The sequence below is a fragment of the Eucyclogobius newberryi genome, unplaced genomic scaffold (genome assembly GCF_026437365.1).
Source record: "Eucyclogobius newberryi isolate DKJ021-1_F unplaced genomic scaffold, fEucNew1.0.hap1 SCAF_16, whole genome shotgun sequence".
Classification (NCBI taxonomy): Eukaryota; Metazoa; Chordata; class Actinopteri; order Gobiiformes; family Gobiidae; genus Eucyclogobius; species Eucyclogobius newberryi.
In genome coordinates, this window is record NW_027315790.1 from 32,845,386 (window position 1) to 32,860,385 (window position 15,000).

The 15,000-nt window shown below is 48.5% G+C and overlaps 2 protein-coding genes across 2 annotated transcripts in view; one reads left to right on the top strand and one right to left on the bottom strand.

Moving 5' to 3' along the window:
• Nucleotides 1-674: 674 nt before the first annotated feature.
• On the bottom strand, nucleotides 675-9,051 carry ncdn (neurochondrin). Its single transcript, XM_072448291.1, has 8 exons — nucleotides 8,991-9,051; nucleotides 8,551-8,811; nucleotides 5,290-6,373; nucleotides 4,975-5,138; nucleotides 3,722-3,960; nucleotides 2,669-2,872; nucleotides 1,738-1,877; nucleotides 675-1,137 (listed from the first exon to the last, which is right to left on the bottom strand). Exons 2-8 carry the CDS (start codon nucleotides 8,806-8,808, stop codon nucleotides 719-721), a joined length of 2,508 nt encoding a protein of 835 aa, XP_072304392.1. The 5' UTR covers nucleotides 8,809-8,811; nucleotides 8,991-9,051; the 3' UTR covers nucleotides 675-718.
• A 4,991-nt stretch (nucleotides 9,052-14,042) lies between these two features.
• The window catches only part of kiaa0319l (KIAA0319-like ortholog), a 32,492-nt gene continuing 31,534 nt past the window's right edge, over nucleotides 14,043-15,000 (top strand). The window contains exon 1 of the mRNA XM_072448292.1: nucleotides 14,043-14,110. The gene's annotated coding sequence lies outside the window, so the exon portion shown is untranslated. The remainder of the gene's footprint in view (nucleotides 14,111-15,000) is intronic.

The following is a 15,000-nucleotide window of genomic DNA, read 5'->3' on the forward strand; positions in this document are numbered from 1 at the left end:
ATTAAACTGAATGTTTCAGTCAAACGTGGTTTTCTGTAAATTGAGACTTTTTAAATACATTTTCAACTGAATAAATGTTCAAATCTGGAGACTGAAGGCTTAAAATAGAGAAGTGTATTATTATTTTATTATTGCCAGTCTTTGTAATAAAATGTATTTTCTAATCGATTTAATCCAGACTTAAGTAATTGATTTATTTTTAATTTATTATTCATCTGCAAACTGAGATCTAACTTGTGTTGAGGTCTATATTTATTAATGATTTATTACACTTTTATTATTTCAGGTTTTATAATTTTACACTTGGTTTTATTATTTCAAGTTTTATTGTTCGTTTTATCATGATTTATTACACTGTTTTATTATAATTTCAGGTATTATTTATGTTTTATCATAATTTATTACAGTTTTATCACATTAACTAGGCTGTTTTTTTAACTTACTATAAGTTCTGTCCTTTTCTTCTGTATCTACTGCGTTGCAGCAATGAAATTTCCCCATGTGTGGACAATAAAAGAATATCTTATCTTATCTTAAAACATCACTCTACACTTTAAAGATGCAGTTGTTTTTCGTGCGGTTGTATTTGTATTTTCTCTCCACTTTAACGTTCCTGGAGCAGAAACAATGTAAATAAAAAAGGGACAAACTGTGACAAAATAGTTCTTTATTAAGTTTCATTTACACATTCACAGACTTCACCATCGACACGTTTGGATCATTTCGCCGCCGCCACTCGCTTCAAACTGCTCATGCAGCCGAGCCCGCCTTTGTCCGTGGTCATGGCACTGTGGATGTCCCGTCTGCAGAGCGGGCACCGGTCGGCCATGGCACACAGCGCCTCCTCCAGGGCGCGGCGCGTCTCGTCGTCGGGCAGCGCCGTGGACTGGCTCAGGGTGGCGAGCGCGTGCTGTAACCAGTTCTCGTCCCGTATGAGCGCCACCGTCCAGGGCTGAGTCCGCACGCAGCTGCCCAGCGCCTGCACCGAGAGCCTCCAGAGCTCGGCCGCCTCGTCCCAGCAGCGGTCCCAGGCGGGGCTCACCGTCGCCGGGCCCGAGCCGGAGCCCGAGGTCAGGGCGCCGCGGAGGAAGCGGAGCGAGCAGGAGAACAGGCGGCGGTGGGCGGAGTCAACGGAGTCTGAGGAGGAGAAGAAGAAAAGTGTCAGAGGCTCCAGAAGATTCTACTGATGTGTCTAAAGTGACGCTCTGCTGCCCCCTGGAGGACAACAGCTGCATGTTCACTGTGGGCTGTTCCCTCTTCTGCCACGCCCCCAAAGACCCCTGTGGTCAGGAGGGTCCAGTGGACTTACAGAGGTCACTCCAGACTGAGGCGGAGCTGTTTCAGGTCGTTAGCAGCTAATGCTAATGCTAGCGGCTATGCTAATAAACATTAGCCTACAGCAGACAGTTTTAAGGAGCCTCATTTCCAACTGTCCAAGTGTTTTATTTTAGGATCAGACACAAAGTCTGTGCTTTAGAAAGCTCTGAGGGCGTGTCCGGGGCAGAGGGGGCGTGTCCGGGGCAGAGAGGGCGTGTGTCAGGTGCAGAGGGGCGTGTGTCAGGTGCAGAGGGGCGTGTGTCAGGTGCAGAGGGGCGTGTGTCAGGTGCAGAGGGGCGTGTGTCAGGTGCAGAGGGCGTGTGTCAGGTGCAGAGGGCGTGTGTCAGGTGCAGAGGGCGTGTGTCAGGTGGTTTGTAGAGTGTGAGGAGTCATGATGTATGGACAGTGTCTCTGTCTCACCGCTCGGCGTCCACAGTCGTCCCATCATCAGACTCAAAGTGCAGAAATTCGCCGCTAAAACCAACAGACTGGGTTTGTGCATCAAAACGGGCAGCGCTTCGGTCAAGAGCGTCTGCAGCGCCCGGAAACAAGGGTCACTCCTGCCAACAAGAGACACAAGAGAGACAAGAGAGACAAGAGAGACAAGAGAGACAAGAGAGACAAGAGAGACAAGAGACAGACGGTCAGAGCAGTTATGACCCTCTGAACATGGATCTGGAACACGAGATTCAAGCAAACTTTATTTATATTGCTTTTTTACAACAGCGACAGAAACAAGACGTTTCCATAAGATGTGAAAGAGACGATACAAGGAAAAGCAAGTTTATTATTACTTTTAGTTTTTTTGAACCAATTCTTTAATTCATTATTATTTTTTTCCTCTTTTGAATTGCCGCACTTTATATTTTAATGTTTTTTTCTTTATAATTATCATTTTTGGACGCTGGATCCTTACTCTTCGATAATCACGATTGTTGAGGTCGAAATAATAATCGTGACTCGTTTAGAAGCAAAATTAAGGTTGTAATTCAATCTATGGCTTAAAAAAATAAACAAAGTGCTTTTTTATCTGGCTGTTTTTGTCACTTTTACCCTTTTCATTCATTCAGACGTTCATATTTCATAAATCCAGAGGCACAAACTTGAGAAAACGTGTCGTCTTGAGATCAATAATCGAGAACAATCGTTAAATCCTCATGTTTTTAAGACTCAGACACGGTGACTTCCCCTTTAATGTCACGACTAAACGTCCTCTCATCTTCTGAACAATATCACTGTTTCTGACATGTGACAGGTGGCGCCCTCTACTGGCCGCGAGGTGGAAATAGATCCTAATGTCATTTTGTTTCATTGTCAAACCCGCAACGCCACAAACTTAAAGGTCCCGTACCGGACTCTCTGCGGCTCCGTGACGACCACGTTGAGCAGGGTGGAGCACGCCGTCTCCAGACTCGGGTCTCTCCCAGACGCTTCCTTCAGAGAGCTCCAGGAGCGCGACAGGAAGTCCACGAGGAGCCGCGGCGCGTCCAGGGCCAGGAGCCGCTCCCGGGGCCCGTCCTCGGCCGACAGGTGGCACAGGGCAGGGAGCAGGTACCTGGAGGAGGGCGGGGCAGGACACTCAACTCAGAGGCCGTCTTAGACACACCTGAACACAATCCATCTGACCGTAACAACACTGTCCCTGTGCGTCAAGAGCAGCAGCTATAACTATTATTATTGAACATTCGACTATTTAGCCATTATTTTTCAATTATGAGACATTTTAAATCAATTTCTAAATCAATTTTAAACCAAATCGAGCTTAAATCGTGACGATTGAAGGTTTCTAGATGGATAATATTTACAAATAAAGCCTCTTATTGAGGAAAATGTGAAATTGTTCATTCTTTTTTGACACTTTGATAGAATAATAAACAGTCTTTAATAAACGGGGTATTTTCGTACACGTTTTAATCCTTTTAGTCCAGAGAATAATCATTTAAAAAAATAAGACTATTCTTTTTTATAGCCGATTAGTCACAATGAGTTGATAAATCGTTGCAGTTCTAGTGTTAAAGCTCTTTTCTGTGCGCAGTGGTATTTAATGAACTGTATTATTATGATCGTCATGGTGATTATTGTAGTTTATCCTGCGTTTGGATCAAGTTTTACATCCGACACTTAAAATATTGAGAAAACTGGTGTTATTTTCTCTTTAGTGTCTCTCTACTGCCCCCTGCTGTCTGTGAAGTTACAAATACAGTGTTGTGCTAATGTGGCTAACGGCTACACTGAGCTAATGACAAAAGCAAATGCTTTTGACTGTCAGGAAGTGACAGTCAGAATTAGACGATCATAAATCCTGTCATGGGCCCTTTAATTGATCCATATTGTGTTTGACTTTAGTACTTTTTGGACTTGTATGGTTTGATTTGAGTCGTTTTATTCACATCCTCGGTCTCACCTCAGCGGCTCCTGACCCGTCCATCCCGCTCGCTCGTCTCCCACCGACATCTGGTCCATCCAATCAGAGAGCCCCGTCCGCTCGCCGCCGTCGCTCATGTGACTTCTGCAGTAGCCAATCAGGAAGGGCAGCAGCGCGACCACTTCGTCCTTCAGACAGGAAGTCTCCTCGGCCAGCCACGAGCACAGCGAGCGGAACGTGGCGAACGTGAAGGGGTCGCCGTAGCGACTCGGGTCCACCTGCACAAACGAGCCAGCTTCAATTATCCTCAAGGAAAACATAATACTGTGTTTCAAACGATTGAAGTAGATGGAAGTCAATACTGCTAATGCACGGTTACACATTTGATACACATTTGATACAATAATACAATTGTTTTCTTTTAATTATTTGTTATATTCGGGTAAAATCATGGCTGTTTCCTGCAGTAGGAGACAAGGAAGAAGACAGGAAGTACTTTGTGTCTCAGACCACATGCCCCTGACCTGTGGAGTGCCCCAAGGGTCAGTCCTGGGACCTCTTCTGTTCAACCTCTACAAGCTGCCGTTAGGTCACATGATACACAGTGAAAATGTGTCACAATGATGCAGACGAGTCAGATCTATGTTTCACTGTCGACAGGTGAATCTGGACCAGTGAATTCACTCTGTCACTGCATCCAACAGATCAGTGTGTGGACCGGCCTCCTGCTGGTGCCAGAGGGCCTCCTGCTGGTGCCAGAGGGCCTCCTGCTGGTGCCAGAGGGCCTCCTGCTGGTGCCAGAGGGCCTCCTGCTGGTGCCAGAGGCCTCCTGCTGGTGCCAGAGGCCTCCCGCTGGTGCCAGAGTCAGTGTGTGGAGGCAAAACAACTTTTTTTTTTTTAAACCAAGTTATAAATCTGGGGGTGAAAATGGACTCAAGATAATATAAGATAATCCTTTAATATCCACACAAGGGGAAATTTTGTTGTTACAACGCAGTAGAACAGGAGGAAAGGAGCAAACTTGAACTTTAACCGCCACGAATAACATCAATAACATCAGCAGCTTTTTACCATCTAAAACATGTTCAAAATCAAAAATATAGTGTCTATTTAGAGAGATTTAGAGAGATTTATCCATGCGTTTGTCTCTAGTAGATTAGACTACAGCTGCAGGAGGTGGTGGACCTGGCTGTTACCTGCTGCAGGAGGTGGTGGACCTGGCTGTTACCTGCTGCAGGAGGTGCTGGACCTGGCTGTTACCTGCTGCAGGAGGTGCTGGACCTGGCTGTTACCTGCTGCAGGTGGTAGATCACGGCGGAGAAGGCCTCGTGCAGGACCCCCAGGACCTGCTGGCTCTGCTGCAGACTAAGCCCACACACGGAGCTCGATGCTGGGGCTGGACTGGGCCCCGAGACACAGGCCTGCTCCATGGCCGCCTCCATGATGCGGTAACAGCCTGACAACCACAGAGGAGCGGGTCACACACACTTCATGGCGAGCGGGTCACACACACTTCATGGCGAGCGGGTCACACACACTTCATGGCGAGCGGGTCACACACACACGGCGAGCGGGTCACACACACACACGGCGAGCGGGTCACACACCTGTGAGCGTCTGCTGGAGCTCTGGACTCAGCTGGTTCCCCGGCGGTTCCTCCAGGTTTATCCGGACCTCCACGCAGGCCCTGTTCACCAGAAGACAGCAGAACTTGGGCGGTCCCGCCTCGTCCCACCCGCCCACGTCCAGGAGGCACGCGGCGAGCACCAGGACGCGCCCGATCTGCTCCGGCCTCAGCCTCGACTGCAGCATCGGCCTCAGAGCTCCCCAAACCTGCCGCGCCACGTCCTTCACCCGCTCGGCGTCCAGCTCCGACCCGACCGGCGGCCAGAACCGGGCCAGGGTCGGGCACAGGTCCAGTCGCTCTTTGTCCGACGCGCGGGTGAAGTCGGCCGCCAGCTTCGCCAAAAGCTCGAACAGTTCCGCCGGGTTCTTGCTCCACGCCTTGTGTTTGGTTCGGCCAGCGAGCAGGCACCCGAGCAGGGGCACGCCCTTCTCGCCGCTCAGAGTCTGCCCGCGCTCCGCCGCCCGGCACAGGGCCCGGACGGTGCCGCGGTTAAGGAGCTGCTCCGGCCCGAGCGGCGCCGCGCACACCGAGAACAGGACCTGGTAGCAGTCGGCGGCGATGGCGCCGTCCACTTTGGAGGGCGGTCGGGGCGTGGGCGAGGCGCTCTCGGTGCTGCCGTTAGCGCCGTTCTGCTCGGGCGTTGCCAAATTTCCATCAGAGTTTTTGGCTTCTCCCGCCCCTTTTCTCGCCCCTTCTTCAGTCCCTTCTTCAGTCCCTTCTTCAGTCCCTTTTTCCGCCCCTTCTCTCGTCCCTTCGCCCGCCCCTTCCCTTTCGCCCGCCCCTTCCCCCTTTTGCCGGTTCGGCCCGTGATCCGAGAGTATCTGCAGCAGGACGGGGACAGTGGCGAGCAGCTGCGGTTTGTCGGCCATGTCCGGGTCGGTGCTGAGCGCGGCCAGCAGGGCAGCGCCCAGCGAGAGGAGCTCGTTCGGGGCCAAACCCGAGCTCTCGCCGCTGCCCCTGATGGCGGTGACCAGGAGGCGCGCCGGGAGGTTCAGGCCGACCGCCTCGAAGATCCGCCTCAGGGTGGATCGGTCCAGCTGGTTCGCCGGACACAGGCGGGTGATCTGCAAATGGGACGGGACAGAGGTGTAAATAAGCGGGACACAGAGGTGTAAATAAGCGGGACACAGAGGTGTAAATAAGCGGGACACAGAGGTGTAAATAAGCGGGACACAGAGGTGTAAATAAGCGGGACACAGAGGTGTAAATAAGCGGGACACAGAGGTGTAAATAAGCGGGACACAGGGGTGTAAATACGCGGGACACAGGGGTGTAAATACATGGGACAGGGGTGTAAATACACAGGGGTGTAAATAAGCGGGACAGAGGTGTAAATAAGCGGGACAGAGGTGTAAATAAGCGGGACAGAGGTGTAAATAAGCGGGACAGAGGTGTAAATAAGCGGGACAGAGGTGTAAATAAGCGGGACAGAGGTGTAAATAAGCGGGACAGAGGTGGACAGAGGTGTAAATAGGTGGGACAGGGGTGTAAATAAGTGGGACAGAGGTGGACAGGGGTGTAAATAAGAGGGACAGGGGTGTAAATAAGAGGGACAGGGGTGTAAATAAGAGGGACAGGGGTGTAAATACATGGGACAGGGGTGTAAATAAGCGGGACAGAGGTGTAAATACGTGGGACAGGGGGGTAAATAAGTGGGACAGGGGGGTAAATAAGTGGGACAGGGGGGTAAATAAGTGGGACAGGGGCGTAAATAAGTGGGACACGGGTGTAAATACGTGGGACAGAGGTGTAAATAAGCGGGACAGAGGTGTAAATAAGCGGGACAGAGGTGTAAATAAGCGGGACAGAGGTGTAAATAAGCGGGACAGAGGTGGACAGAGGTGTAAATAAGCGGGACAGAGGTGGACAGGGGTGTAAATAAGCGGGACAGAGGTGTAAATGAGCGGGACAGAGGTGTAAATAAGCGGGACAGGGGTGGACAGGGGTGTAAATAAGCGGGACAGAGGTGGACAGAGGTGTAAATAAGCGGGACAGGGGTGGACAGGGGTGTAAATAAGCAGGACAGAGGTGTAAATACATGGGACAGGGGTGTAAATACATGGGACAGGGGTGTATATACATGGGACAGAGGTGTAAATAAGCGGGACAGAGGTGGACAGAGGTGTAAATAAGCGGGACAGAGGTGTAAATAAGCGGGACAGAGGTGTAAATAAGTGGGACAGGGGTGTAAATAAGCGGGACAGAGGTGGACAGGGGTGTAAATAAGCGGGACAGAGGTGGACAGGGGTGTAAATAAGCGGGACAGGGGTGTAAATAAGAGGGACAGGGGTGTAAATAAGAGGGACAGGGGTGTAAATAAGTGGGACAGGGGGGTAAATAAGTGGGACAGGGGGGTAAATAAGTGGGACAGGGGCGTAAATAAGTGGGACACGGGTGTAAATACGTGGGACACGGGTGTAAATACGTGGGACAGAGGTGTAAATAAGCGGGACAGAGGTGGACAGGGGTGTAAATAAGCGGGACAGAGGTGGACAGGGGTGTAAATAAGCGGGACAGAGGTGGACAGGGGTGTAAATAAGCGGGACAGGGGTGTAAATAAGAGGGACAGGGGTGTAAATAAGAGGGACAGGGGGGTAAATAAGTGGGACAGGGGCGTAAATACGTGGGACACGGGTGTAAATACGTGGGACAGAGGTGTAAATAAGCGGGACAGAGGTGTAAATAAGCGGGACAGAGGTGTAAATAAGCGGGACAGAGGTGTAAATAAGCGGGACAGAGGTGGACAGAGGTGTAAATAAGCGGGACAGAGGTGGACAGGGGTGTAAATAAGCGGGACAGAGGTGTAAATAAGCGGGACAGAGGTGTAAATAAGCGGGACAGAGGTGTAAATAAGCGGGACAGAGGTGGACAGGGGTGTAAATAAGCGGGACAGAGGTGTAAATAAGCGGGACAGAGGTGGACAGGGGTGTAAATAAGCGGGACAGAGGTGTAAATAAGCGGGACAGAGGTGTAAATAAGCGGGACAGAGGTGGACAGGGGTGTAAATAAGCGGGACAGAGGTGTAAATAAGCGGGACAGAGGTGGACAGGGGTGTAAATAAGCGGGACAGAGGTGTAAATAAGCGGGACAGAGGTGGACAGAGGTGTAAATAAGCGGGACAGGGGTGTAAATAAGTGGGACAGAGGTGTAAATAAGCGGGACAGGGGTGTAAATAAGCGGGACAGGGGTGTAAATAAGTGGGACAGGGGTGTAAATAGGGGGTGCTGTGTGTCCCTCTCACCAGGAGAAGTGCGGCCAGTGTGTGGCTGTCATTCTTCGCGTGTTTGAGCGCGCGGAGACACCGCTCCAGAACCTCCCTCTGCGCCTCACTCAGCCCTTCCTCTGCACCGCTCTTCTCTGCTTCTTCTGCACCGCTCTTCTCTTCTTCTTCTGCACCGCTCTTCTCTTCTTCTTCTGCACCGTTCTTCTCTTCTTCTGTACCGCTCTTCTCTTCTTCTTTCCCTCCGCTCCGCTCCTCTTGGCCGTTAGTTTCCATCATCACCTTGAAAACCATCAAATAAAAGGCTAAATGTGACTCCGTATACCACGTGCATCACCCGAAAACGCGGTTGTCACCATAGATACCGCCTTGTTTTACTTTCTAACTATTGCCCTTTGTCAATGTAATGAAAACATGCGTCTAAATGTCTCAATTAAGCTTTAAAATGATAAATAACTCACTGTTTACTCTCCTCTCTTGACTTTCACGCGCCGGGTTCGTTGATCACGCTTTCCGGCATACGCGAGTCAAAATAATTGGGTCATAGCCAATAGAAACACGTTTTGAAAATAAGCGAACCAATGGGAGCAAGTGTTGTTAAAGTGCCACTGTCGCCATTTTGGGTCGACACGGTCGTCACGGAAAACGTTGAAGAATCGTATTTTTTTTAATGTAAAGCGACTCTAGCCTGACAATGATATTGGCGTATTTTCATTTTAGCACTAGTTTGAGTTTTATACGTCACAAAAACAAATTATATCAGCCCAAAAACAACGAAATAACGATATATCGCCTTGAAGCTGTCGCATTGATAACGGACAGCAGGTGGCGCAAAACGACCGGATATGGCATTCTTTATTAATTAACTTTTAGCCTATGTTTTTGCCTTCTATCTTTTCGCTCTCGATATTTTCATTAGTATTTCCCATTTCAAAGATAAAATATTTCTTGTAAATTGTTAGTTGCTATGACAATGAATCGTCTACGATATGAAGGTTATTTTGTGTGATTATTTTTTTGACATCGATTTTTTTTAACTTCAATTTTTTTTTTTGACATCGAATCTAGTAAAAATACTCATTGTATATAAATACGATTACTTTAAAAAAAAATCGATGTAAAAAAAAAAATATCGTAATAAAAACACAAAATAACCTTCATACTATGGCTATGACAATGACACGAATTGCGTTTGTCTTTTATACGTTTTTATTAATTTTATTTCATGTTTATGATCTACGAAAATACAAGTTAGCGTCGCATTTGTTTACATTAAAAACACATAAATAAGAAAATGTTAAAAAGCGGAAAACGTAATTATAACATCAACTGAATTTACTACCTTATCGTTACTTGTGTTTACTTCAAAAACACATAAATTAATAACAACGCAATGATAAGTTGTTGTTGTTGTTGTTGTTGTTTTATGGCGGTTGGCATCCAATTGTTGCATTACCGCCAGACTTTATGTTGTTGTTGTTGTTGTTGTTTTATGGCGGTTGGCATCCAAGTGTTGCATTACCGCCAGACTTTATTCCTCAGACTTTGTCGTAGTCCTCAGACTCTGTCGTAGTCCGTAAAAGTACTCCTCCCATTGCTTTGGTGTTACAAAGCCCATGAGGTCATGATATGTCTTTGTGACTAGAATAGTTGTTGTTGTTTCAGAGACCAACCGGCTTTATTCCAGGGAGACTCTTCTTCATCTTCCTCTCCTTCTTTGACGTTCGGTGCTTCCACCGTACAGCTTTATTCTTCAGGCTTCATTCTATAGGCTTTAATATGTCCGCTGATGTCGCTGCTTGGTAGCCGTGCGTCTACGAGACTGGGCGAGGACAGGAGACCACCCCCATCTCGTCACTCTGATCACTCTGACTCCCCACAAGCAGACCCCCATCACTCCGACTCCCATTTAGCGCCTTTAGCCTGTTTTCTATATCTGCCCAATCAAGCTCCTTTGTTCCAAGGAATCTCCCTGCAGCTTTAGCAATGATCCTGATCCTTTCAGTTCTGCTTTGAGTCTGAGCAGCACAGTTTACAACATCCACCATAAAGAGTACAAAATCCTCTCTATCCACAACCAGGGTATTCTCATTAAGTCTGGAACCTGCACACTTGGGACCTCCACTCTTGAAACCTTCACACTTCTTGGGAGCCACGCTGGCCTTTCTCATTTCGCCCTGGCTGGGAGCAGCGCTGGCTCCTCTCTCTGTATTTACTCTAAACTCGTTACTTGAAACTTTCCTGACTGCATCTGCATAGGATATACCTTGAGAGACCTTTATTTTCTGCACCTCAGCAGCTCTTTTGCTAAACCTGCATCCCCCGTAGGCAGAGCTATGTTCTTCCCCACAGTTACAGCACTTCAGTTTTGCTCCCACGTCACACTTCCCATACTCATGGTCTCCTGCACATTTACCACATCTTTGCTTCCCTCTACAGACCGCTGCAATATGCCCAAAGCGCTGGCACTTAAAGCAACGCAGGGGCGGTGGAACATATGGCCTAACGTCATGGCACATGTACCCAATGAACACCTTACTAGGCAGGCACCTCCCTTCAAGTGTTACCATTACCGACAAGCTGTCACATCTTACCCCAAACCAGGTCACCTTCAAACGCCTAGCGTCCACCACCGTAACTCCAGTCAAATTCTCCTTAACTTCATCCACAGACGTCGCCGTAGGGACACCTAGGATAACTCCTCTGACCGTGTTTCTTTCAGCATCAGACACAAGAATGTCCTTTCCACCCAGACGTTTAGTTCCAATCGCCTTCCGTTGCTGAGCCGCGTCCTTGCACACGACCAGCAGCGAGCCATCTCTAAGGACACTCGCACTCTTGATCACTCCCACAGCTACAGTTAGGCTCTTTGACAATGCCACTGAATTCCACTCCTTAAAGGATGCACTATCCTGTGCAAGCTTTATGATCACCTTACAGTCTCTGCTGTATCAATAGCTTCAGCCTCATCCTGCTGCTCATTCCCAGAACCCTCGGACGAGCTAAGGGACTTTTTACGTTTCCGGGCACGTGCAGGCAGTAGTCCTCAGACTCTGTCGTAGTCCGTAAAAGTACTCCTTCCATTGCTTTGGTGTTACAAAGCCCATGAGGTCATGATATGTCTTTGTGACTAGAATAGTTGTTGTTGTTTCAGAGACCAACAACAACAACAACAACAACACTCGGATGTCAACCGCCTGGCGGTAATGCAACAATTGGAAAAACAACTGTGAGGAGACCTTGCTCAACACCCGGTCTGGAGAGACGGGAGATGGCGGAGGAGAGTGGATCGGGGATGGAAGACGTTCTGGACGGCGTGGAGGAGCAGCCTTTTCTGCCTGCACGTGCCCGGAAACGTAAAAAGTCCCTTAGCTCGTCCGAGGGTTCTGGGAATGAGCAGCAGGATGAAGCTGAAGCTATTGATATCCGGGGTGAGAGCAGAGACTGTAAGGTGATCATAAAGCTTGCACAGGATAGTGCATCCTTTAAGGAGTGGAATTCAGTGGCATTGTCAAAGAGCCTAACTGTAGCTGTGGGAGTGATCAAGAGTGCGAGTGTCCTTAGAGATGGCTCGCTGCTGGTCGTGTGCAAGGACGCGGCTCAGCAACGGAAGGCGATTGGAACTAAACGTCTGGGTGGAAAGGACATTCTTGTGTCTAATGCTGAAAGAAACACGGTCAGAGGAGTTATCGTAGGTGTCCCTACGGCGACGTCTGTGGATGAAGTTAAGGAGAATTTGACTGGAGTTACGGTGGTGGACGCTAGGCGTTTGAAGGTGACCCGGTTTGGGGTAAGATGTGACAGCTTGTCGGTAATGGTAACACTTGAAGGGAGGTGCCTGCCTAGTAAGGTGTTCATTGGGTACATGTGCTATAGCGTCAGGCCGTATGTTCCGCCGCCCCTGCGTTGCTTTAAGTGCCAGCGCTTTGGGCATATTGCAGCGGTTTGTAGAGGGAGGCAAAGATGTGGTAAATGTGCAGGAGATCATGAGTATGGGAAGTGTGACGTGGGTGCAAAACTGAAGTGCTGTAACTGTGGGGAAGAACATAGCTCTGCCTACGGGGGATGCAGGTTTAGCAAAAGAGCTGCTGAGGTGCAGAAAATAAAGGTCTCTCAAGGTATATCCTATGCAGATGCAGTCAAGAAAGTTTCAAGTAACGAGTTTAGAGTAAATACAGAGAGAGGAGCCAGCGCTGCTCCCAGCCAGGGCGAAATGAGAAAGGCCAGCGTGGCTCCCAAGAAGTGTGAAGGTTTCAAGAGTGGAGGTCCCAAGTGTGCAGGTTCCAGAATTAATGAGAATACCCTGGTTGTGGATAGAGAGGATTTTGTACTCTTTATGGTGGATGTTGTAAACTGTGCTGCTCAGACTCAAAGCAGAACTGAAAGGATCAGGATCATTGCTAAAGCTGCAGGGAGATTCCTTGGAACAAAGGAGCTTGATTGGGCAGATATAGAAAACAGGCTAAAGGCGCTAAATGGGAGTCGGAGTGATGGGGGTCTGCTTGTGGGGAGTCAGAGTGATCAGAGTGACGAGATGGGGGTGGTCTCCTGTCCTCGCCCAGTCTCGTAGACGCACGGCTACCAAGCAGCGACATCAGCGGACATATTAAAGCCTATAGAATGAAGCCTGAAGAATAAAGCTGTACGGTGGAAGCACCGAACGTCAAAGAAGGAGAGGAAGATGAAGAAGAGTCTCCCTGGAATAAAGCCGGTTGGTCTCTGAAACAACAACTATTCTAGTCACAAAGACATATCATGACCTCATGGGCTTTGTAACAACAAAGCAATGGAAGGAGTACTTTTATGGTCTACGACAGAGTCTGAGGACTACGACAAAGTCTGAGGAATAAAGTCTGGCGGTAATGCAACACTTGGATGCCAACCGCCATAAAACAACAACAACAACAACTTCTATAGGATACAATAACAAAGACATCTCATGACCTCATGGGCTTTATAACACCAAAGCAATGGAAGAAGAACTTTTAACGACTACGACAAAGTCTGAGGAATAAAGTCTGGCGGTAATGCAACACTCGGATGCCAACCGCCATAAAACACCACCAACAACAACAACAACAACCGCCTTTATTCCAGGGAGACTCTTCTTCATCTTCCTCTCCTTCTTTGACGTTCGGTGCTTCCACCGTACAGCTTTATTCTTTAGGCTTCATTCTATAGGCTTTAATATGTCCACTGATGTCGCTGCTTGGTAGCCGTGCGTCTACGAGACTGGGCGAGGACAGGAGACCACCCCCACCCCCATCTCGTCACTCTGATCACTCTGACTCCCCAAAACTCCTTTGTTCCAAGGAATCTCCCTGCAGCCCTAGCAATGATCCTGATCCTTTCAGTTCTGCTTTGAGTCTGAGCAGCACAGTTTACAACAAGTGTAACCCTAAATAATTAAATATAAACGGAAACGTGCGCCGCGCTTTTATTGTGAAGTGCCCCGTCCTCACCGGAAGTTGTATCCCGTGATTTGGCCAGAGCGTCGCATCAGCTGAACGCGCCAGAGAGCGACGCTGACCCCGATTCACTGGCCAAAACACAGCGAAAGTGCGGCGCGGACACGGCTCCCGTAAGTACACGGTAACGCGCGGCACGTCACGCGTGGCGGGGCGCGTGGTCAGCGGTGTGCGTGAAGGAGAAGGATGCACGCGCCGCGGCGGTGATCCCGGATTATTACACACGTGAATCCTCCTCGCGTCGTAACGATCCCGGGAGATGCGTTTTTAGAGCGAATTACGTGCGAATAACGTGCGAATCACAGCCGCGTTTGGTGGTTCACGCGCGCGAGGTGGACGTTGTAACGCGCGAGTAACTGACGGTGCGTGGTTTTATTTATTTATGTTGGAGCAGAAAGAAGAAATGTACCAGAATGTAATGTTTAATGTAGGTTTGATGCAGTGACGCGTGGATTTAAATGTGTCTGCAGGACTGTGCAGGGAACCGAATGTTATTGCGATTTTTCTGATGATTATTGCGATTTTTCTGATGATTATTGCGATTTTTCTGATGATTATTGCGATTTTTCTGATGATTGTTGTGATTTTTCTGATGATTGTTGTGATTTTTCTGATGATTGTTGCGATTTTTGTTGCGATTTTTCTGTTGTGTGTTCTGTTGTGTTCTGATGTTTCTGTTGTGCTCAGATCGGTGCACGTTGTAAACCTCTGCAGGAGCATTTTCTATTTATAATGATCTTCTGGTATCATTTGGTTTATTGATAGAGCCAGGACTAAACCAGGTCTAAACCGGGTCATAACCGGGTCATTACCGGGTCATTACCGGGACTAAACAGGGTCTAAACAGGGTCTAAACAGGGACCAAACCGGGACTAAACCGGGGGAAAAGAGACGTTTCAGTTCTTTTGGTCAGTTTCACAGTTTGTCCGACACATGAACATTTAAGATAAGATGAGCCTTTATTAGTCCACACAGAGGGAAACTTCAGTGTTAGTCTGTGCAG

Coding starts and splice junctions, on each gene's coding strand:
- ncdn (XM_072448291.1), bottom strand. CDS start 8,808: ATGATGGAAACTAACGGCCAAGAGGAGCGGAGCGGAGGGAAAGAAGAA. Junction 6,374..8,550: donor CACTGGCCGCACTTCTCCTG/GTGAGAGGGACA, acceptor TCCCATTTGCAG/ATCACCCGCCTGTGTCCGGC. Junction 3,961..4,974: donor TGATCTACCACCTGCAGCAG/GTAACAGCCAGG, acceptor TCGTTTGTGCAG/GTGGACCCGAGTCGCTACGG.